The 24,728-nt window shown below is 37.2% G+C and overlaps 1 protein-coding gene and 1 long non-coding RNA gene across 6 annotated transcripts in view; one reads left to right on the top strand and one right to left on the bottom strand.

The window, feature by feature from the left end:
* Positions 1-24,728, bottom strand: part of LOC128078370 (uncharacterized) — a 56,440-nt gene that overhangs the window by 31,227 nt on the left and 485 nt on the right. For 2 of the 5 annotated variants that reach the window (XR_008205610.1, XM_052678496.1), the window contains exons 2-3: positions 24,306-24,466; positions 20,474-20,552 (exon numbers count right to left, since the gene is read on the bottom strand). Coding sequence is in view for 4 of the 5 variants with exons in the window: in XM_052678496.1 (XP_052534456.1) it covers positions 20,474-20,552; positions 24,306-24,466 (240 nt within the window). In the remaining variant the exon portion in view is untranslated. Of the gene's footprint in view, positions 1-16,684; positions 16,765-19,124; positions 19,231-20,473; positions 20,553-24,057; positions 24,467-24,728 lie in introns of those variants that run through there. The other 3 variants (XM_052678495.1, XM_052678494.1, XM_052678497.1) reach the window with 3 other exon arrangements.
* Positions 3,224-24,612, top strand: LOC128078376 (uncharacterized). The gene is made up of 2 exons (XR_008205616.1): positions 3,224-4,238; positions 24,371-24,612. It is a non-coding gene; the product is annotated as an uncharacterized LOC128078376 (long non-coding RNA).

Raw genomic sequence — 24,728 nt, 5'->3', positions numbered from 1 at the left:
ATATGTTACATCTGAGTATTGGTGAGGCAGGAAGGCAGCCAGAACAACCAAGGAGCAGAAGTTTTAGGCAGCTTTCCATATCTACAATAAAGCTCAAATCTCTAGCAAAGTTATCTAAGGAATTCAGACTGAGAACAAATGAAAAAAGGAATGACACAGATATGGCTGTCCTATAGCTGAAAAAAAAAGGCTCGTGATTTGGGGCAGTTTCCAGCACAGTTATATCACTGCGTTGCTTTTATTCCTGAGAAAAGCCTGAGTCAACATAATGCCAACAGCAGCTGCGTTCAGATTCTCACTCTCTGGCAGTCTGGGTAAAGGAAAATTATCTTGAATAGATTGATCGAAAGTCATTGCCCACCATCACCCATTCAAGAGCTACATGAAATAAATATTCTCTGGCTAGGACCAAAATGTTGCACATACTTCCATCCAGTATTTTAATTATTTGGTGCCTCAACTATGTTATAAATTGTAAGAATATATAAGGATATCTGACTGTTTCCTATTACAGTGTCATCTCACTGGGCAAACATCTCAAAAACTGTGGCTATTTCAGCTTTAATAGTGCCTGGCCAACAGCATGATGTACAATAGTTGGTTTCTGAGTTTTTTATTTTTTTCTTCAGGTAGTGAATTAGTATGGTTCCTTTTTCTCCCTGCAGTTGCAGACTTCCAAGAAACTTGTAGAAATGTAATTATTTTTAAGACCTTGGCTCATGTGTCAAATATGTACGAAATTTGGAGTGAGAGATAAACTGAACCATTACATAAGCTTCCTTTCCTTAGGAAAGCAAGCTAATCAAGATTGTTCCATGAAATCCCCACACCCAAATGACTGGAAGTGCATTTTTTTCACAAACACAGACCCAAGCCAAACAATAACCATCAGAATCCCTTAGCCCAGTGTCCTTTTTCTTGGCAGTGATATGTGCTCGTGTTTCAGACTCAAGCACACATTGTTTGGCATCTGCTTCGAGGAAGGCACTTACAAGGTTTTCATATTAATGTCAAGCTGCATTTCCAACTTCAACTGAATTGAACCGAAATCATTGCTAGTTTACCATTAATCAGGCTGTAGGAAAAAGAATGGGTATAACAAAATGAAATGTTACCCGATTTTTTTCCAGAATGTTAGGTTACTGTGCTTAGGATCCATCTAAGCTGCTAAAGTATTCTCTATTTCACATCATTGGCAGATGTCTCATACTTTTTCAATATTTGAAGTAAAAATAAAGAGATGAGTATTTGGGGTATTCATTAGATTAATATTGTTGGCTATCTATTCCGCATACTATGATTAAATTAGCACTGCCTCAGCAGCAAATTAGTCTGGATTACGTTATAGTTGATATGGACTCTACCTGCTTAACTTTTAAAGTCTGTATGCTTTTTTGTGTGTGTGCTTATATTCCTATAGCATGAGTGGTGTCATCTGCTGGAGGCCTCTGTGCTTCTTTCAGACCCTCTTCGTAGGTGGGGGAACAAGAGAATACGGATTGTACCTCTTCTCCCTGCAGCACAAAGATGCTCAAAGCACAGTCACTCTCAGTGGGCAAGCCAAATGAAGGTAGTGATGCTGTACACATAAACCAGATCAGTAATCATGCTCTGGTTGTGTGCAAAGCTGAAGAATGGACCAGCATTTGCAAGAAAATGAACTATGTTTCCTTTGCCATTGAAATGATTCCTTTGCAAAACCATACTACATTAAAGAAGTACTCCTACAAAAATAAAACCACTTTTGGTTTTATTTTGTTTTTAAACATATAGTTTACAGTTTACATACAGTTTAATTGAATATCTGTTCATTTCATCTCTCTCACTTGGGAGATTATTGAATCTGTCGGTCAACTGAATACAAGTATATTCAATTTGATACTCAAATTTAATACTTGCTCACTTTGACTCCAGAAAGAATGCAGAAGTCCCTGCTTAAAGATGTCTGAGTCTCCTTAACTTGTTCCCTCCTTTGGATATTTCCAACCAGGGACCACTCTTATCTCCAGCTCACATTTGGGAGACTCTCCTTTTGTTCCCATGGAGTGTATTGGGTTGCAGTAAGTGTCAAGGAGTTAATACAGAAACTTTCTTGCTATTAAGGCAACTGAGAATGGTACCAGAATTCTTACTCTATGTTTTATTCTCTGGTATCTTGTACCATTATTAATTTGCAGCACAAAAAAACATAAATAGTTGCATAAGGAACAAAGGTTTTTCTTGACATGGAAAAACACATCCCTCTGGTGCCCAAACGTTTTGGGATGTGAAATGATTGTTTGGCTATGAAAAAAAAAATCAAAATGTTGTCAAGCCCTGGCTTTGTATGCCCCAAACACCAGTCAGACACCTGCACTATGTTATCTGCATATACAATAAAACTCTGTACACAGAAGTCTGGAAGAAAATATCTAAAAGCTGGAGCACACTATAGAGGCCAAGCTCCCAGAGTGCATTTTTGCAGTATGTCTTCATTCAACCACAGAGTAGCTTTTAGTCATTGTATTAAAGGGAAAAATACAGAGCAGAAATATTTTTTTTTGTTAAATGATGATAGATTCAAACCCTCTGACGCAGGTGCTTTATTTGCATTTTTAGCAAGTTGACTGAACTTCATGCAGAAGTATTTTTAGTTGCACCTGTAGATTGCTTTTCCTTTATAAAGTATCTACTCACACACCTAAAATCTTTCTCACTGTATTAACATGCTGATCAAAGCAGCACGATACGTGTAAAGAGTCACCTCACAGAGATCCTTGCCAACAAGCTATCTGAAACAGATGATTCTACTAAAGAATATGCACAAGTCTCCTTTCTCTAAAACAAGGGAACCTGCAGGTGGGCAACGCAGGACTTAAACTGATCTGAAGCAGAAGCCAAAAACATGTGAATGAACAAACACATTCATTAGTGTCACAACCTCTTCCAAGTTTGTAATGGTACATTAGAGACCGTCACAGAACCCCTGCCTGCTTCCCCCTGTTCACGTTGTGCATCACTTGCAGTCCAAGTGTGAGCTAAAACACAAAAAAAGCGCTTGAACTAAAACCATTCATTTTTACAGACAGCATTTTTTTAAGCTGAACTGAAATCAAGCCTAACCATCAGCTTTTTTTTGTGCAACCTTTTACTAGTTATTTTTCTTATCAGGTACATGGAGATAATTCTAGTTGAATCTGTTTGTCTGCCTATTCACACGTGCATAAAAAGCTGGCTAAAACCAAGCACCTTCTGCAAACTTTTCATTTGGAAAATTACTCAACCGTTTTTTTTGTTAGGAAACCTGCAGTGGATTTCAAACAAGCCTGGTAGTTACATGAAACAGTTTTGGATACAGAAGCTTGTAACTACAGGCAGAGAAAGCAATGAAGGCTACCCAAGTATTTCTATTATAAAACTTGCACCTTCTGTTCCAAAAGCCAAACTTCAAATACTTGTGATTAATTATTTCTCTGGTAAGCATCCAACTCAGACTCTTTTTTTTCTCCCAGTATACTTAAAGATATTAGTAAAAGTAACTGATCTCTTGCTTAGATTTCTAATTAGGAAGGTGAAGATTTCACCAGAAATATAAGAGAAAAATTGCATAAGTATGGCTTTGTGCTTCAGGGAAGGGCAATGATATAAGCAGCTGTTGTTTTACCATGTTTTGCAACATTCATTCTGCATTGGCTGTGTGTTTGATTTTCAAATCTAGTTTCTTAACTACAGGTTTTTTGCATTTAGCTTACATGCAACCCATACTGGGGGAGGCTGTAGCACAACATTTTTAGCACAACATTGCCTTGACCAGTAGATCATATGGGAAATACAGTAGGGAAATGTTGCATCTTCCTGCAAGAGAATTAGTTTTCTTTCTACTCAAAGCTCACACATGTTGAATAAGGAGCCTGCTTTTCTTCTCCTCATATTATTATTAAGATTCTTGTCTGTTTTCTCACAAGATGGAGAACACAGTGAAAGAAATGACACGATAACAACAACAAAAGAAAGAAAGCAAACTCTCTTCCCTGACTCCATGCTTTTGCAGAAATAAATTTGCTATGCTGCAGAACTTTTATCTTCAGCAGAGAAAAGAGCTAAAGGAGAAGCACTATACTGGTCACAGCAGTTCCACCCTTAGAGAAGCTGCGTATTTATATTTACCTTCTAAGTAAAAGCACTTACTTTTGTCCACCAACAGACATGTAGTCCAGCCCATAACCACACTATATTAATCTGGACCACAGAGGCAGCTGGTAAGTCTGTTAACTGCTACTAAGGATGGTAGGGGAAAGGAACAGCTGAAAGAGCAAAAGGCTGATCAAATAAAAAGGAGAGAAAAATTTTAGTATTTTAGATCAAGCCTCTCCCCTTTTCCCCCCTTTTTTTCCTGCTGCTGTTGCATCAACATTGCACACTAATTTGCAATTAATTCTGCTTCTTCCTCACTTTTGCATTTGCATTGGTTTTTACAGCTAGGTATATTAATAACAGATTCTTCTCAACTTGTGACAGTAGATGATATTTACTGTAATGCATTTGCTTAAATGCAAAGTGCTAAATGCAAAATAACAAGAATAATACTGATTTTGCAAAATGAGGAAGAGAAAGTGGGTCAAGCTTAAGCATACTCATTGCTGATCTGCTGAATTGCTAAGCACCTGAAGCTAATGGGTAGCAGAAGCAGTTGCAATTGCTCACTGAGGTTCTCCTTGCCTTATTATATCAAGTCAATACATGCTTAATGATCAGAATCTCTCAGCTTCAACCTTGCATTGGCGCTCAGGGGAGGAGACCTGCATGCTGAGGGCTTTGCTACTCTCATAAGAATAAACAGTATAAAAATGGAAGCACGAGCAATCTGCCTTGCCTGGGGTTATTATTAAAACCTGGTTACATGTAGATTCATACTTATTTGGTGACGGCAACTCCCAGTCTGAAGTCACCTGTAGCAGGTGAGGAATTCCTTGGGTGTATCAGATACTTCATTTAGCTCTGGGCAGATAACAAGAAAAATTACAGGTTAGCTACCTAGTTCAAAAGGGAAAAAAATGCATTGCAATTAGAGAGCCCATTATAAGCAGGAGATTAATACCTGCCAAGCTGCATTCTGGGATGCTGGGATCTGTTCCCAGTGCCATCAGATGATGTGCAGAAGACGATGCAGTAAGTACAAGGCTTTGATTTTAAAATTACATACATAAATATATATATATACTACATATATTATCTGAGGGAAGATGGTAATCACTGTTTAATCAAGGATAATGTTTTCGAAGTGTAGAAACAGCTCTGGTCTTCTTCAGATTACATATTAATGTTGGTTAAATGTTTATAAATCTTGTTTTGGCATGAGCAAGGATTTCAAGTTGCCTGTGTGGATAGTCTGACTCTGAGCAGTATATAATATGTTGTCCACTAAGTACAAAAATATATGGCTACTGTCTAGAGAGCTAAGTGTGTAGTACTTCATAAACTGGTACACTGCTGGTTGAGTAAAGCATTTGAATACCATAACTAATTGTACATATGGACTGCAGGCTACTCCAGTTTTAAGTTTCCATGAAGTAGATAACAGTTCTTTATGACAGTTCTCTATTCTCTTCATATGGATTCAGCACAAACCTTAAATAAACACTGCTTAGAAATGCTTTATAAGAATGTACATCTTGAGGCCTACATGGCAAACTGAATCAAGCAACTAGAGTGCAGAAATTTACAAAATCACTGCAGTTAGTTCACAAGCTAAAGGATGTGTAGTGCAACTGGCTATTTTATTATCTTCTGTTCAGATTAACCCTTACCCATCAACGACTTTATCTCTATACTCTGAATGGTAGATGATGCTTTTGATATACATGGGAATATACAGAAAGGGCTTCTTGTAATAATTTTATTCACCAGAATATGCTACATACACACAGTGCTGAAATAATGCCATGACAGACTAATTTCCATCAGGAGTATACAAGCAATTAATAGCATTTGAAGAACTGATAAAAATGTAAATTTCTAACTCCTGTGACCAAAGTTTATTTGCTAACAGGGACTTGCAGAAAATTTAAAAGAATTTCACAGATTTTTGAGTAGGCTACTGAGGAAGAATTGTTCCATGAAACTAGAGCCAAATCTTATCATTTTAGACTTAGTCGTGTGCAATATTGCTTTATTTATTGCGTTCAGAATCAAATTTGATTGTTATACTAAAGTCTAAATAGATGCTATGGTGTATAATGAACTCTCATATTCTGATCAGGATAATTGTGAGTGAAAGAGATGGCTGACTTTTAAGTGTTTTTTTCATAGACATAGATACAAGAAATGACCCACAGAGTAAGCAGGGTCATCATTCTCTGATAGAACCCGGTGAAATTCTTTGTGCTTGAAGTACCAGCATAGCCTTCACACTGGCCCTTCTTAGCCACTGTTTGTCATACTTCCTAATTTCCTGAATGAAACTCTACCTCTTTATAACAAACTGCACCAAATGTCTGTATCCTGTATCTTCCAAATATGAGTTCATGCATACTGCATGGATACAATTGGTTTTCAAAAGACAGATTTCAATTATGCATTAAATTCTAATATGAAAAGATATCATCTCATTGTTTAAGCGTATCTAACTACCAGTGAGCTTAATCCTTATGTTTTTTAATTCAACAAGCAAAATGAAGTATTTCATTGCTCTTTTCAACATAGCTGCAGAAGTCTTAGTGCAATTTTGGTAGCTCTTGCATGGATGTAGGACTGGTTTTTAGAAAAGTCTGAAATAAAAACCACACAAACCAAACAAAACACCCACCAATATACTGGTCATGTCAAAAGAGTCTTGGTGGTCCCTCTTCTACAGTGTAGCTAAGTATAAGATATAAAGTATTCAAGTCAATCTCCCACTAGAGGAGGGGGGGAAATCAGAGAGAAACTGGATATTCACAAGGATGCTTGTCTTGTTTACATTAATCTTTGTGCAAATAGTGACCAGAGATTATTTAATAAATAAATAAATAAAAATCCTAGTGTCAGTAATTATGCCCAGACACTGAAATACCTAACAGTTCCTACATCATGAAAGTTGAGCCTTTTCAACTGTTCGAATTCAAATCTGAATTCCTTACACAGGATGTACCAACACTCCCCGTGAAGCTCGTGTTATAGGAGCAGTACACATATCTCTCTTAGTGTTACTGAACTTTGGACATGTAACAATACCGTCATCTTGAGCACAAGCACTTCTGAGTCTATGGAGTGTGTATACATTCAACTTGTTTTCTGTGTTGATAATAATAACTAAATCTCAGTACCGCCTGTACCATAACTAGCATGGATATATCGTCCTCTCGTAATGTAGGTGCATGAACAAAAAGAGATGTACTGTATATAACATATGTTGGAAATAAGCACAAAGAAATTCAAAGCATTCAGATTCCCTCATGACTCTAAGCAGTTAAAATATGTGAATGTGTAATTTATCATGTGATGGACCTTAAGATTCTACTCCAGTGGAACTTCTTGGGTAATATTCAAAACTGAAGTAAATTAAAAATGAAATATAGTTTCCAATCTAGCGTCAGTGTTCAATATGGCAAATGCAATACTTCCTTCAAGTAAAATAATAATAATAAATTGTCCATGTAAATTGTAATTGCTTTCTAACAGGAAAAGATGTTTAATTTCTTTCAGAAGAAGAAATTAGTCAGACACAGAACAAAATCTATTCATATGCAAAAATTACTCATCTATAAATTGCAGCTGTTTTCATGCATGCAGTGTTAGATTACTTATATCCTGAAAATAACTGTAAACCAGTAAAGAATGTTTATTTCTTTCAAGTTAATTACTTATGCAAAGTGCATCTGTTGGATGACACTGATAAAGCTCATGACTTTTCAAACGTTACTCAAAATGTATTTTGGTTTAGAAAGAGTTCATCAAGAATCTTCCCCCCCCCCAAAAAAAAAAAAAAAGCTTTTTATAGGAAAGTGACATTCAGAGGCAAAAGCTATGCATGGAACACTTTTCTGACCAAAGTTTCATCTAAATAGATTAATTTTCAAGACCAGATTTCTGGTTTAGATGAGACAGCCCTTTGTTCCAGGTTAGAAAATAATGTAGTCACTAGGCCAGTTGCTTGGAACAAAATAATTTGCAGGATTTTGCTCCTATTAATATGTGTTACTTGAAGCAAAATAGCTCCATCTGGAAAGACCTATCCCTAACTTTTTGTTCTATTGACGAGGCTTTACCTTATTCCTTCTTTAAAGCAGAATGTGCCCTACTTGAGCCTTTTGTGCATGGTACCACAGCAATCCTTTCCCTTTAGTTTTCAACTACGTCTTTCTCTCCTAACACCATCTGCTTTCATACTAAGTATAATCTAAGATACCAGTATTTCTCCAGTATGTGATAGGAAAACAAATGAATGATAATTCATGTTCTCTTTGACTCTTCATGGTCTAGTCCTGGAGACATCACAAGAAAAAAGGACAGATTAAACCTCACTTCTTTTTAGAGGAAACAGGGATGCAAAACAAAAACTAACATATATTGTTTCTTGAATTAATTTCCTACAGACATAAAACTCAGATATTAAGAGTATGACTTCACATGTCTGTGTGCTTCTACTAGTTAATCCTCAGGTAATGTGCTTTAGTATTATGGACAGGCTTTCAGTATTGAGCAACTGCAGAATGTCTTCAACTATAAATTTAGTAGGTATTGCAGAATTCAAAAAGCACAGGCTGGATGCTGAAACATCCTGAGGAAGAAAGCTTTCACAACAGCAGCAACAACAAGAAAAACATACGGAGGGAATGTGTGTTTTATTTATTGAAATTATCCTGAGCATTCTGAACTTGACTCTGTAATGTTGCCAATTGTCCTAAATGTGTGGAATGCAATTTGCCTTTAGGGCACATGAACTTCTGAAATTGCTTGATAAATGCTTCCAGCAATGCCTCACATTCTGTTCTGCTGATCTATCTGTTGATGTGAGTTAGTGATGCACCTGAAGACAACATCCCTCATCAATACTTACCGTAGCTAGCTTTCATGTAATCATGGCTTTGATGCTCTTATTTACATCTCTACTCCTTGTGCATTGCAGTGTGCACCTGCTCTTACTACAGACTTAAGACAGCTACTAGAATGGAGTTCTCTTCTCAGACCTGAACAAATACAGGAAACCCCATTCTTATGTCCTCCTCCAAGTTGAAAGGGAGAGCAGAACTCCACTGGGTCACTGTGGAAATGAACAGGAAGAAGGGCTGTGTGCTGGACCAGACATGCAGATATTTTCTGCTTCCTTTCCTCCTATGAGGATGGCATTAATCATTCCCATACCTGTATAACCTGAGCTGGAAAAAGTCAAATTGGATCCTGAAGGTGAGAAGGAAGGCTCCTTCTGCCTTGTGAAGTAATGGGCTAGATGCTCTAATCCAGGAAACAGAAGTATCAAATAGTCAAAGAGAATTTGCACAGATAGGGCTGGAAATGAGATGAGGGCTGAGCTGCTGGGTTGCCAAAAGTCTGGCTGGAACGCAGGACAGAATCATTCTACACACAGTAGAATCATGAGAATTAGCAACACTACTGTCACAGTTCAAAGGAATTGGTCAGTGACTGTAATTTTGGTTTGGCCTGAGGAACAGACTGTCTCATGGATGAGCTATGTAATTTCTGATATGCATCAGAATTTAAGGGTAAAACACAGAGTTGCTGATATACAGCTGGCTGCAGGAGACCAGACCTTACTGCTAACAAGAACTTGTATTTGGCCAGAGAACTTAAGATAAATTGTTGCCACATAACTTTTTACTTCAAACTTGCTACTGAAAGTCTGCATGCTCTTTCCAAAAAGATCTGCAATCCATACTCCTTTGTACTCTCCCTGGTATCTGTGTGTCCCTGGTATGGAATATCTCAACAGTATTTAATTGTACATCCCATTAAAGATCAGATGAGTCAAAATAAGAAAAAACTGTATATTACATGACTGCTTGCAAATGAAGTGATAATTGGATTTAATATTTATGGAACTTGATGATTTGTGGTGGCATTTATGTTTGATACTTCTCAGACGTTTACAATTTTGGACCAATATAGCTGCTATGAAATATTGTCAGAAGGACTATGTAGCATCTCCAGCTACTGCAACTTGAGCTGAGTGATTTTCTTCCTTCTACCACAGGCCATAAGGACAACATTGTTGCTAGCAATGCAAGTGTAATGTTCATATATTATAATATCATCTAAGTATGCAAAGAAGTGAACAACTTGCTCAGTATTGGCTTCATTATGATTTGGACAGGAACAGCAGACTTTTCATGCTGCAAGTGGTCTATAGAAACTCCTCATAGATGCTAGATTTTGTAGATGTTTAGAACAAATGCACAAATTCTACAAACAGTAAGAATGCAAGAAAGGTGCATTAAATCTGAATTAGTTTTTCTAGGGGGAAAAGATGTGCATATAACATTCTTTTAGGTAGTGCACCCTTCCATGGTAAACTTCCCAATTACTGAGTCCATTTTGAGATGGTTTTTTTTTTTTCTTTCTTCCGCTCTCTGCTTTTCCCATGGACAAATGAAAAAGAAAGGAGCAGATAACTCAGATGAAGAAAGAGATTGTTACATGCAGATGGGACTCTCTCTCTTATGTGTAAATATAGGCACATACGTCTGCTTGGCACGGGAACGTCAGTGAGGTTTGCTCCTGCCTGATTTCAGCTGTGTGTTCTGCCTCTTATACACAACGAGTGAGAACACTTGTATAGCTGACTCATGGCTGGGGAGGGAAACTTATGTAGCAGATAGCTCTGCTTTGCAGTCTAGCATGCATTTGAATTGTTCTTGCTGTTCAAAACATTTGCTTTTCTTCAGTTTCCAGTAGCTTACCCTTCACTAGTTCAGTTCTTTTTTCTTTTCTTTTTTTTTTTTTTTCATAGCTTTCCAGTGTTAGCAGCTATTTTGGGTGTTTTTCTTGTCATTATTCCAGTTACTTCTCATACTAGAGGAATTTAGCTTATGAATGGGTATATCCTTCATATAGCCAATGTTATTGCCTCAAACAGTTAAAAGCGCTTAAAGAACAGGGAAAACATGACTATTTCCTTTCCAAGGTTAGAAAATTGAAGCATCAATGAATATCAAAGCAATGGACCCCTACTGAACAAAACATTTCCTAAATACATTCAAAAATATTGGAGCTTAATCCTTGTTAAAGTAGAATCCAGGAGTCTTGTGAAGTTTGCCATCCATTGCTTCATCCTTCCTTGTCAAATGAAGTTTAAAACAAAAATAAAACAGGACTGAGAACTGAAAACTAAAACTTTATGTCTCACAGAGATGATCTCACAGATTGCCTTTGTGATAAGACCTCTCTTCCATTAAGGCTTTAAAACTGTTGGTACTGCCTTGGGCATAGCTGGAGCATATTTTTGGGACAAGGTGACACCTCATAAGCATGCAGTAGATTAGCAGCCTGCAGAAGTGCAATAGGTAATAGGTGCTCAGGAGCGTTGTGGTGATAGCTGCTCTGCCCTTTCAGAGCCTTTCAGACGCAGCTTTGCTGAGAGTTCTGCACATGTGTGTTACTTGGGCTAAGGTTCCCACCTCAATCCCTAGTTTGGTGTTGCCAAGTTCTGTGACTTCCTTGAATCAAGCAAATTAGGTGAGGGCTGGTATTAACCTTAAGAGGATATGAGAAATACTAGCCCTACTGTGGCTTGCAAAGCCTTCTATGAGGACAAAACTCTTCTGAAAATCTGCTTTCCTTGCTGTACTGCTAGAAGTAGCCTTTCTGCTGCTGCTGCTTCTAGCAGTAGATAAGGCCAGAAGAGGAAGTGGAACTTCTGTTAGTAAAGAGACTGAAATCTGAACGTGAGAAAGAGCTCCTGAATCTAGGGTCAAATAAGTTTGAGAATGGTGGCAATGAAATTATATCTGCTATCTTCTTATCTTTTGGGGGTAGCTGAGGGAGTAGAAACGACCAACAAACACTTCTCCCTACTCTCCTCCTCCATGGAACAAATCTAATCTTTAAACAGGATTTTTTTTTCCTCATGGTATAACTTTCTGGTTTTGTTTCAATGGCTGTGGGTTTTTTGTTTGTTTGTTTTGGGTTTGTTTGCTGAAGAGGCAGCAGCTATAGGTGTGGCTAACCACAGATATTCCCTGTTACTGCGTCGATACTTGACAATTTTTCCTTACATGTGCTTTCACTAACAAAGTCACCCTGGGATTCTTGGGAAAATCTCTTGTGTTAATCTCAGGACCGGCAGAGTGCTTAACATCTGCCTCAGCCCATTCCAATTACTTACCTAACTGACTTGGCAGAGCCACAAGTTGAACCCATCTCTGCTTTAAAACCAGTGCCTTTGTAGTTGTTGCTCATTATAATCTAAAACTTGCCATGATATTACGATGTATGTTTTTATTCCACATTTTACTTTATAGTCACATTACTTGCTCATTAACACCTTGCTCTACAAAGAGAATTAAACTGTACAAAACATTACACTTGAACATTCAAGCACTCTAGAATAAAAGTGAACAGGAGCTAATGGAGCTGAATGGTAAGAGTACCCCTAGCAACCAGGAGCTATGACAGTATTCAAAGCCAAAAGAGCCTGCTACTGAACTGTGTAACAATGTGGTAGAAAGAGAAGGTAACAAATATATTTATTGGCTACCAGAAATTCAAGGCCAGTTCTAAAAGATGGATCTAGCAAGTTGTGCAACTTGTAGCAGGACCACTTATTTTTTGTTTTCCTTTCTTTTAAAGGAGATTCTAAAATTGTGCATGGCCGTATTCCAAGCTGGAAAGAGCAGTGCTTCTCATGTGGTTTGAAATATCCAGCCACTTGGCCAATGATCTCATGTACCAGGGCATATGGAATGAAGCTCTTGCTTCCATTAGCATATTAGCACATTGCATACCGTCTTTTATTTATTTTTTTAACCATTTACAGCTCAGTACTGCAGTCTGTGTGTTTTCAAATCTATGTTAATAGAAATAATGAAAGTTGTTTCGTTTTTTCTTTCTGACTAGCCTAGTCATGTTTTAGGATAACGCTTCTGAATGAATTTTCCAAAATATTTCAGACTTGGGAAAATTCTATCCTGAAGCCTATTAATATAGGAGTGGGAGCAAAATTGAAATGCAATGCACTGTCCTTTGCTGCATCTCAAATTTCCTGTGCACGCTTCTTTAAAAGAACATACAGTAGAAAAGCAACAGACCAAAAATCCTCCATACATGACATGAGCCTCATAATGGAGTACTTTAAATTCCTATATCTACTTCTGTCCTTGGGCAGAAGAAATTAAGTGGCTGCACGAGGATGCCTTTAATACAGAGTAACATTTCCAGAAATGAAGGTCTTATCCATTACTTCTGTACAGTGCTTTGCACTCATATGCCAAGGTTAGTATCAGATTTTTCTACTATGGGATACTGATGTAAGCAGTGAATGCATACAGAGGAACACTGCCCTTGACTTGATTCACTGCACTGGGATTAACTTTTTTGCTGGTTCATGCTTTTCCTCGAGTTTCACCGAATGTAATTTCCTTCAATTTAAAAAAGCAAGGTTTTATTCCACATTAACATTACATCATTCCATGTGACTCTCCTGTAGCTATTTTTGTAGCCTATGGTCATATCACTTAGTTCCTAGAATCCCTATGATAAATTTTAACAGTGAATGTTAATTTATTTGTGAACTTCTGTATTTCTTTTGACTGCAGAGTTCCTCATTGTACTTCTTTTTTTAAGGGATGAAAATGGCTTGAAATTACTTGACTGAGAACTGCCATTTAAAAAGTGAAAAACTGATAATCAGTAATCTTTTTCTTCACCCAAAGTAAGGTGTGTGGGTTTCTTTCTTAAAGTAAATGTAATCTATTCAATATGGTTGCATTTTATAAAAGTAGAAAATAATTTCAGAACAGCTGTGTACACCTGTGTGGTGGGAATCTGCCGTGTAATTCTATCATTACTACATGCACTTGCCACATATACTAAACGTGAAGATTTATGTTTTAATTTTTCTGAGGTGAATCTAAATGGAAAGCTGATAACTGAATTCAGATAAGTCTTTTTTTGTCCCAATATGTTAAGAATGGAAGGTACTTTCTTTGTAAGTTACTTCTAGATTCATTTAGTTGATTCACTGTGGCCTGTACTGAGATAAAAACAAAAGTGAAATCTTGATGTATAGGGATATTTCAGTGCTGTTTGACTCCTAGCACATCTCAGGTAGCTGTAACAGGTTGTACGGTGGAACTGTTGCCAAGAAGTGATGATAGCTGTTCTTACACTAGATTTATTGGCATTACACTATACAACTTCCTCCCCGATTGGTCATGCATAAAGCTAACTCTCCCACCAAGTTTGCAAGTAGATGGATGTGTTGTGATAATGAGGTTTCTCAAACCTGACTTTTGCCTACCCTCTGTCTTACACTGCGTCACAGCTAGATCTCTGACCACTGCAGGGTATGTTGCTTAGCGCTGAAAATATATTTAACTGCAAAAGGCATTTCAGTTAGCACGACTTCTGGAACACTAACTTAGATTCTTCAGGTTAGAGGCCATCTTCTGAATCATGAGCTGTGCTTTTCCTACGTGCTTTACTGATTATTAATCAGGTGAATAAAAGCCTCCTTGTAAAGGCCAAATTATAAGGATTGATAGATCAGTTAGATCCTTGTGGAAGTATCTCCTGATCCAAAACTCCTCTCAAGTCATCAGAATAACACAAAATATTCTGGCAGACAGACTCCTCCTTGCAAAGCAATATGGTTTGGATATCAAAACAACAGGCTTGCCAGCCTTTGCTACTCAATTTTGTTATGGGCACCTCTCACTGACACAATGTGTACTTAGTTTTCATTTTGAAGTAACAGCTAAAACATTAAAATGCTTGTAGGTGTTAGAGATCCAGCATAGCCTACAGACTTCTAAAAAGCAAAACAAACTAAAATACTAGGAAGGACCTTTCCCTGCAAACATAAAGGAGTATCAGCTGAAGAGAAAGTGCTATCAGATGCAAGAAGTCATTTGTCAAAAGGACAACTTAAATATAAAATTATAGTAAAGCAGACACAAACTGCAAAAGATAACTTAAAGAAAGCATAAAAACACCAGAAGACATTTTCAAATGCAAGGAAAATCAGCCTTCATTTCTAGAAAATCAATTACTTTGATTGCCTGGGAGGTCACAGTCAGGGAAAAATACTTTTGTTTCTTTGTTTTGTTTGTAGCAGTCTTCCTAATAATCTAGCCATGAATTCAGAACTTACAATAGGAAACGCCTACAAATGTATCCACTTTCTGCAATTGCCCACTTGCTAATTATCTTGTAGGGGATAGGGAAAAAGATTTTGGACATGTGACATGTGACAAATGGACATGTGACAAGTACTTGTCTCTTAAAAAATAACTTTACTTTTCCAACTGGAAAGTCCTAATCTGTTTAGTTGCTTATCTTGTGGAAGCTGTTCTTTATCTTCAACAATCCTTTTAGCCCTATTCTGTTCCTCTTTCAGTTTTGTTAGATGCATTCTGTAGTCAAAATGTGGGTACAAGCTTGACTTATTTTACCATAAAATAAGTTTTCCTTTCCTATTTGTTGTTGTTGTTGCTGTTCTCAGTTCTCATCCTAAATTCCCAACACTTTTTGTTGTCTTAGCCATTGCTGAGCACTGAGCTGGCATTTCTGGGAGGTATTCACAGTAATCCCACATCTCGTTATCTATCTGACAAGAGCTGAACCAGAAAACCCATTGTATGATGTAGGTTTTATTTTCCCAGTAGTGAATTTGCAAAAGATTTAATCTATTTCATAATTTAATATTGTTTTTTTTTTTTCAATGTCTGCATTTATCTCGACTATCTTTAAAGCTCTGTTTATCAGCAAATTATTTTACCTTTGTATCTCTCCAATTGTTTTTGTTTTTTTTCAACTTTTTGAAGAAATTCTGCTTTTTTTTTTTTTTTTTCAAGCAGAACCTATAAAGTAAGAGGTAATAAACTACAGCAAATGGAACTTGTTAAAGTAGTTTGTATACTTTTCATAACTTCAGCTGTGCTTGTATGTAATATTGCTTCTTTTATCAGTGTGATAAACAGATGAGTGAGAAGGTATGGCCTTTGAGATATACTTTGCAAATGCAGAAAGATACTCTTCCTGTGATCCTGAGGTTCCAACTATTTAGATTGCAGTTTCACAAACCAAATAATTGGATGTGTAGGTTGTTGTTCAGCGGGGAGATTCCAGGCTCTGTACACACCATCCACAAGCTGGGCCTTTCTGCTCCTCTCCTTGCATTGATCAAGAAGTCCCAGGACTGTGGGATTAGTCATGAAAACATAAAAATCTGAATCACCACATGCATTTATGATTGCTAAATCCAGTACGAGGGAGAGGGCAGGAAACATGCAGCTGGGCTGAAAAGGGGAGGCAAGAACTGTTCTTTTGGGAATAGTCTATAATTAGACTGTGTTAAACGTATTGTGAAATTGCACCTAAGCCATAGTGCTCCTACTTCTTTACAGAGGACAAATCTGTACTGAAAAGTTAACAAAACCCAGAATATCCTCACTCCCAGTCCAGAGCATTAAAGGCATGTCGCCCAGATGTTCTGATTCAAGGTAAAGTTTTAACCTCACACAAAAAAAAGATTAATGGCTGCCCACATCATCAGACCTGTGACTTGCTTTGTGCCCATCTGTGCTTGTTATGCTGGTCAGTATTCAGATTGCTTATGCAGAAAGTGAAAACCTGCGCCAAGAAATAAAGTCAATAAGTGAAGTTCTCTAATTAAATAAAAAGATCAATTCAGTCTGTTTGGCAGTGTCTAGTTCCAATTAGAATAACTAGCGAAATCTTAATTTTCAGCCTGCATCTATGAATCAAAAGGCCCACTGCAGCCTTATATAAATAAAAATAGATGAATGCAGTTGGCATTCTTGCTGGGAAAGCATGCTGGGCGGCACAGATCTAATGCCACACAAGTGATGCAACAGCTTCAGAACTGATGGCAATTGTGAAGACAGGGCAAGAAAGAACTAAGCACAAAAGCAGAGAGCCATTAAGGCTCCGTGATAACAGTGCTCTTTTTGCTATTTGTTTACTCTTGTATTATCAGTGGGAAGTCAGAGTAACAAGTTCAGGTTAAACTTAAAAATAAAGCAGTTCAGACTGTTTGAAGATAGCTGCTTTCAGGAGCATTAGCATACATACAGCATACCAACAGCTGGTTAAGTATGACATACTGGCACTCATAATGGCATTCATAATTACATTTACTTATTCTATAATGCTAATGAAGACCAGCAGCGTTATCCCTCGTAGTCAGCAGTGGTATGTAAGAGTAGCACTCATACTGCTTACTGCCTTGAAAGATTTTCTCTGTATTAAATTACTGTGAAAGAATAACTCTATGTTCTGTCCTTTCATAATGAAAGCCTTCTTGAAGCTGCTACTCTTTTATTCCCTTGAATGAGAAATGCAGTATTCCATGTGAAAACTACCTGTTTCCATAAGAAAATATTTATTTTAATAACCTACTTAAGTATTTAAAATTTTGCTTAACTTTGGCTACCTAGGATTTTATTTCCTTATCAAGTCTTTTTTATAAAACATTACTTTCAATATGCTCTTTGAAAGGCTGCTTAGGTTTCTGGCCCAGTGGAACAATTGAATTTACTCAGGGTAATCAGACGCTAGAGCAGCAGCACTTTTTTTCAAGTAGCACTTTCTTACCAAGAAGTTCAACTACAAAGTAAAGGTACTTAAAACATTTTGGCTTTTTGTCAAATTCCAAGTAAAGGCTTCCTTGGCAAGTACCCTCTCTAACGTTTCATATAAGTTGTTCTATAGGAGTTCCACATTCCTCAAGGAAAAGCTATTTTATAGAATAGGAATCTCAGCTATCCTTATTTCTGAACTGATTTACTATTTATTGTTCCATATCACAACTCAGCAGTAGCATATTTTGTTGTAAATTCTTTCCATTACTCATAAAGCCACACAAACATCTTGGCGCTTTCCTCAGAGAATTCTTAACTTCCTATAAAAACAAGCAACAGAAAGCTACCAGGAAAAAAAAAACAGAAGTTTTTTAATCACTTGAGTCAATTTTATATGCCTAAGAGAAAGTAGGATTTTCTGCATGTTTAAGTCAAATACTCAAGTGAATTGCATTGCCTTTATTAAAAGAAACAAATCTGTGATGTACCACTTAACGTGACATATACTGTCACATGTGAGAACAGATTCTATTTCCTTCCCATTCTCAAAGATTTCCTGTGGTTGCTACAGAAATTGAAATTATTCTTGAATAGGCTTGCTTTTCCCTTTGTTCACTTAGTTGTGAGATTTCACCTTTTTTTTTTTTTGTAAGCTTCTAAAACCCCATGCTTTAAGTATAAAATACAGGCTAATATACCTGCCTGACACCTTTAACTTAGTTTGCTGTGATAATGCTTAACTACTCAATATTACTCTGGCTACCAGAGGGGTTGGGATAGATGGTAATACCAAATTTCACCATGTTGAATATGGTATTTTCTGTACTGCATGATGCCAAAGCTTTACACTGATTACATTTAATACTGTAGTCTGATCTATGCTGTGTGCAAATGAAAACATAATTAAGCTAAGGCTTGGCACATATTTGCATGTTTAGAAGGAATGACCTGCCTTGGAGAGAATCAAGAAGCAAATCAGAATGCCAGGTACATCTGGAAGAGCTGACTTGTCTTTCATGCAACTAATAGGAAATCTACTAAATTTTGCTAAATCTTATATATTTCAAATAATCTGAAAACTGGCTTATAAAGTACGCATTGCTTATTTCAAACAAAACTGTGCTGATGGACACAAGCACATTTAACAATGAACTGACTACATGGCATCAAACATTAAATAGAATCTAGCAAAAAAAGAACAAATAATTTTGCTTGCATTTTTGTCAGCTAAGAGCATGATCTCATGTTAAACTCAGTAAATCAATATAATCCATATAACTTTGAGGAAATAACTTTGTTGCTTTGCATTCAAAGTTTTACCCAAATATTTAATTAAATGCCTACTTTTGAACTCTGCTCTTGAAAGGTGCAACAAGGCAGAGCGCTTACCCAGTGTGGCTAGGTCAAGCAAGCACAAAGTGCTTTGGTGTCAAGCGGACTGCATGCATCAATGTAAGATAACTCTGGTCGCGATATTTCTTATTAACTTCACAGCCTTCAGAAGAGAGGGCAAGAAATCCACCTCAGTTTATTTTGAAAAGATAGTCTTGAAAGATACGTATCTGACAGGAGTGTCCTGGGGAGATGTCTCAGCATTGATTCTTCTCAGATAGCTTTTGAGTTTCACACTACTTGCCTCAGGAAAGATTTAACTTTACTTTCAGTTAGTCTGTCAGAACCCTCATAAAGCATCCGTGGCCCTGTAACACTGTAAGCAATATTCCTCTTGGGATTAAAGTATCGGTGTGGAATATATGGACGAATTAAAGCAGTGATACGTTGAAATCATCAATCTCCAACCTAGAATTACATATAAATATATATTATGTACTGGTGACAAGAATTTGATGTTCCTGTTCTCCCCTTCAACTATAAAATATATGGAGGGGTGTGGTGGGGGAAGGCCTTCTTTGATCTCCTGTATGAAAGCTAGTGTCTGAGCACAGAGTCAGAATACCCGAACTCACAGAGCAGTTAGCAGTGCATAACTTTCCTCTACAAAAATTCTGCTTTTCTTATCCAGCCCTAGAATTGAACAGAACTGATGTCTCAGCGGTAATGTTTCAGCAGATACTTAAACTCTTATGTCATTGTTTCATTTATGTAAGCTTTTCTTCTGCATTTAACCTGTTTTGTTGCTAATACAAAGCTTCTGTCTCTACCAGGAAAATCTGAAGTAAAGGAAAGGCTGAATAACTAGGTCTGACAACATCTGAGTATTAGATATCCATCTTGAAAGTATTAAAAATACTCGGGTATGACCAGGCATGTTGATACTCATTTCTCAGCAACTGCTGAAAGATTTAACAAATCTACTAACACAGCATAGCTCAGTTTTGGAGTAAGGCATAGCAGTAGACTTGTATGTTTGCATTCCTTTGACCTGATGTCTTTGTTAATTACTGCTCAAGTAATTTAGTTGTTTTGTTCATAGCATTGTTTTTTTAATCTTGCAAAAAGAAACAACAAAAGAAAGCTTTACAAAAATATGACCAAAATGAACACCATCTTGTACTAGCAGCTTTAAAAGTAATTTGACTTTTCCACTGGAGGAAAAGCATGTTCTTACACATGTAATCAATGTGATTACTATAGATGAGTCTAAGAGAAATGAATTTGTAACAAAAGCAAGCAAAAATTAACAAATGACATCAAACATCTGATGAAAAAATCCCTCAAACTGATAATCTACACTCTAAATTAACCATGCATATACTTCTTTGAACTAGCATACATACACTGGACTGTCCAACGGAGCCTCACATGCTGCAGGCTAGCAATGTGTTCTGCTGCTGGCAAGAATGCTGATGTTGATACCTGTAACAGAGATGTGGCCCATCAGCATACACTGAAACTTTCACCAACGCATTTCAGCCTAGATCTGAAATACTGTGTGCCAGCAGGCTTTATAGCTCACAGTTCCGTTACCAACACTGCTCAACCAACTCAAAAATCCTTCACCGTTGTTATAATTTCAGAAATAGAATAATGAAAATTTAAAATTATGGCATAAGCACATCTGTCATATCCTTCTAAGCACAATTTGCTATGTGTTACACTGATACACCAAGTATCAAAGGGTGGCTAAAACAGGTATGCTTGCCAAGGCTAATATATGCCTTTGATCACCTATCTCTGCTCATCTGAATGTTTAAGATGAACTTGAAAAACAGTGGATAACGATTTATGCTAAAAGCAAATACTTAAAAAATAAATTCAGTAAACGAAGGATCTAACTTCTCTTAGTATATGAACATGTGTGTATGAACTGAAATAGACTTCTATCTTCCTGCTAAGCAGAAATACATCAAACCCTTGAATGAAGCCAGGTATTTATAACTTACTGTCTATATTATAATTAATTTGGCTTTATCTGGGAATAACAGTACTGGAGAGAAGCTTGCAAGCTGTCAGATAGGTTGGCTAGACTGCTTTTGATTCGTGTCTCTTAAAATCCACCTTTGATAAATGCTGTGTGATGTCAAAAAGAACGTAAGCCAGTGTTTCTGTGTACAACAGAACTGTATGTCTACAAGAATAGGATCCTCTTCAAATCAATTTAAAAAAAAAAGTTTTCTGAAGAATCACAACATATATGATCTGTGAGAAGATGAAGGGAAACTTAAAACTTTTAGTTCTGTTGCCTGTCATCCCTCAGTATGTTTGAACACGTGTACACAAACTCAGAAATAATCACATGCACATGTGCACGTGCATGCATCTTCCTTTTCTTATTCCGCTGCTACTGATTCAATACCCATCACTCTTCACATGAAGCTGAAATTGTTGTCATTTTGTGTGCATCACTACAATGGCCAGTTTCTAGACAAACTAAGTACAAAATGCAGCTCAGATACTGCACACAACAAATTGTCCATATGCAGGAAAAATAATGCACAGCTTGAGGTCATTTCAAGTCAGATACCAGACTATTTATGCAGCTCTGTGTCAGGTATTTGAAACATAATAATAAAAAAATCTTCCAGAAATTTGTCAGGAAGGAGCTATTTACTTATGGTTATTTTTAGACTGTAGTACCTAGCTGTGAGTAGATCTTCTTGTTGTTAGGCTCCTTCTGAAAGTCAAAATAAACCCAATAAACCAGCTTGGTCAGGTTTCTAAAATAGACTACATGTATATGTCAAACTACTGTGTTTGTTGTCCAAGAAGTAACAAGGATTATCCAGGTAGCAAAACAAATGAAAGCCTTGATTTGTATTTATTATTATTTTTTAATTATTTTTCCACTGTGCAGATGGCACAGATCACTTCAGCATCCTCACTCTGTTATTTTCTTGCTTTGATATTCTCAGTATACAGTGGTGTTCTGATTGACATTTGCCTCGTGTTCTTCTTTCAAGCCTTGTAAGTTTGTTTCTGACCAAAGGTACATCAGTCAGTCCGCAGGTTGAGAATCTGCTCTCTCCAATCTATTTCTATCTGGAGATGGAGACAGCTACAGTGCTGATTACTTAATAAAATACAGCTGCGTCACACACAACTTGGCAGAGGTCACTTTTAATCCAAATGGCTCTGCTGGTGAGGGGGTTGGGTTGTTGGTTTGTTTATTTTTGTGTCAGGCTACCCCGTTGTAAATAAAGGGGCAGCCAAGGTGTGTATAACACCAAGTGAGCCAGTGGACTCAGGCTGAGTTGCACAGCAGGGATGATGCTTTGTAACCAGCACATTTGTTTAAATTCTCAAGTTCCAAAGTTCTGACCAGCATTCTCATATGTCACTGCTCCATTTCACGTTAGAAGATAAGTCTTGGTAATAGGTACTGCAAATGAATAGCTAAAAATTCAAGAAAGCAACTTAATACCTCCTGTCTAGAGAGGAGTCTGAGAGAACTGGATGGGGCAGTGCAGGATCTCTGGATTTTCCTAGAAGCAAGTCGCATTGCGTTGAAATTGGAGCTGAAATTTTCTGCTGCACTACATATAATAAGCCTGAGATACTGGATATCTATAATACCACAAATTGCAGAGAGAACATATGGAGGATTGAAAACTGGTAGGCAGCTTGTTGAAAATCTTAAAAATATACTTCGTGTAAGACTATCAGTGATGTTTTTTTACAGTAAAAGATCATTGCTTACTGTTTATAGAGCTGCACTCTCAGAATAAATAACTTATTTCAGTAATGCTTAATGAAAAACTCAATTTTACTTTGAAGTGTTTCCACATAAATTTGCATTTAAAACCTACCTCAATTGACATTTCTGTCAAATATTTTTATTGTTATGTTTATATAAGGGCAACATAAGAATCATAGGCATACGTGTGCCTAATAGGTGGAGTAAAGTATTAGAGATGAATTGATTCTGTAACGCATACTGAACTGTTGTGCAAAATTTCTTGTGTTAACTCTCAAGTATTTAGGTTAGCTTGACCTTGAAAACAAATAACATGAATTTAAATACAGATATTAATGTACAAGCTTTGTATTGGACAGTCCATGCTAGATAGCAAACTAAATGATGATCTAAAAGATCTAATGCAAACCTTCAGGAGTTAGAACCTGCAGGCACACAGCTCTACACAACCCCATCTCAGTCTGAGCAACTTCCATCGAGTTCTTGGAGAGCACAGGTTGCTCCAGAATCCATGCTTTCCAGGGAAATAGTGAGATCATTGCACACTTATCTGTGGTGGTAAAGACTGAACCTGGGAGGAGGTGTCCTAAGTTAATAACATAGGAAAAGACAAGCTTCCAAGGCTTTGCTTCAGTATGTGGTTGAAAAGATGCTGACTGGAGAGGTGGAAAGGTATGTGTCTGAACAGTGACAGTATGCAATGTTGTCAGACCAACAGCATCCGTATTTAGTTGGATACGGATAAAATGAAAAGAGTCTGTTCTGAATAAAATAGCAAAAATAGCAAAAATAACTCATAGGAACAGACTGTTAATTTCCTTTCCAGCAAGACAAGTATACTCCTTTGTGAACTTCGATGTAAGATGTTCTATTGTTATAAAAACACAAGCAATTTAAGTTCTACAATTCAGGAATAAAAAGCAGACAAAAAAAATGACATAAAACCCAACAAATTATAAATGACATTAACTATCTGAAACTCAGCTTGAGATCTTCCCTATCTGAGGTGGTTTGATTTGTGACTCTGATATTGATTTATTCTTTTTGAAAGTTTAAAATGTTACAATTTAAGCTTCTCATGTCATGTTTTTATTCATTTTACATTATTTTAAGGTACTTTAAGGTTCTCCTTTTACCAATATCTGCACTGCTGCCTACAACGTCACACCGACATGCTTAGCTCTTGAGCAATCCAAATATTCACTGTACACACAGCTGTGAATTTACCTGTTTCTCCTGGGCCAACAGTTTGGCTATGAATCCTGTTAAAGTCATGTAAACTGTGTGTGCACCAGATGACTCTTTTGGTTTAAACGTGACACATACGGGGAAGGCTACTCCATGAGAATTTGAAAGGTGTGATTTATGTTCATAAATCACGCACTGAATTGTGGTTTTCTGAGGACATGGAGATTTCTGTTCCAGCCTTCTAGGGTTCCTCATAGCAGATTGAAATGGGGATGGCAATTACACACCTCTCCCTGGAGGGCATCAGTAGCTGCAGCCTTTGTATCTTGTTTTCTTCTTATTTGGTGTTTAGGAGAGGCTGCCCAGCACCGCTGCTTTTCCTTTGTCCTTGCTGCTGATGTGACTTCAGCTGAGCTGCAGCCTCGGATTATGCAGCACAAGCCTCCCTCTGCAGAGAAGCGCCAAATAAGGCCGAGAGAGCTTTACTGGAGGCTCTCTTTGGAGAAATGCTGGTTTGAATGTCAATTAATCTAACGACTGAAAACGTGCATGTTCTTAAAAAAAAATAAAAAAAGCAATAGGACAAAGGTTTTATATTGCAGTGGCTATCCTTCCGCGTTTTTATGACGATAAATTCATTGCCATTTAACGTAGGCACTCGATGCCTTCAGTGCCAGGAGCAAGCGAGGCTCAGCCCGCGTCCTAAGGCT

Source organism: Tympanuchus pallidicinctus, unplaced genomic scaffold, assembly GCF_026119805.1.
Source record: "Tympanuchus pallidicinctus isolate F22 unplaced genomic scaffold, pur_lepc_1.0 scaffold17, whole genome shotgun sequence".
Classification (NCBI taxonomy): Eukaryota; Metazoa; Chordata; class Aves; order Galliformes; family Phasianidae; genus Tympanuchus; species Tympanuchus pallidicinctus.
The sequence above is the reverse complement of the archived record's forward strand: the minus strand, read 5'-3'. Positions and strand labels throughout refer to the sequence as shown.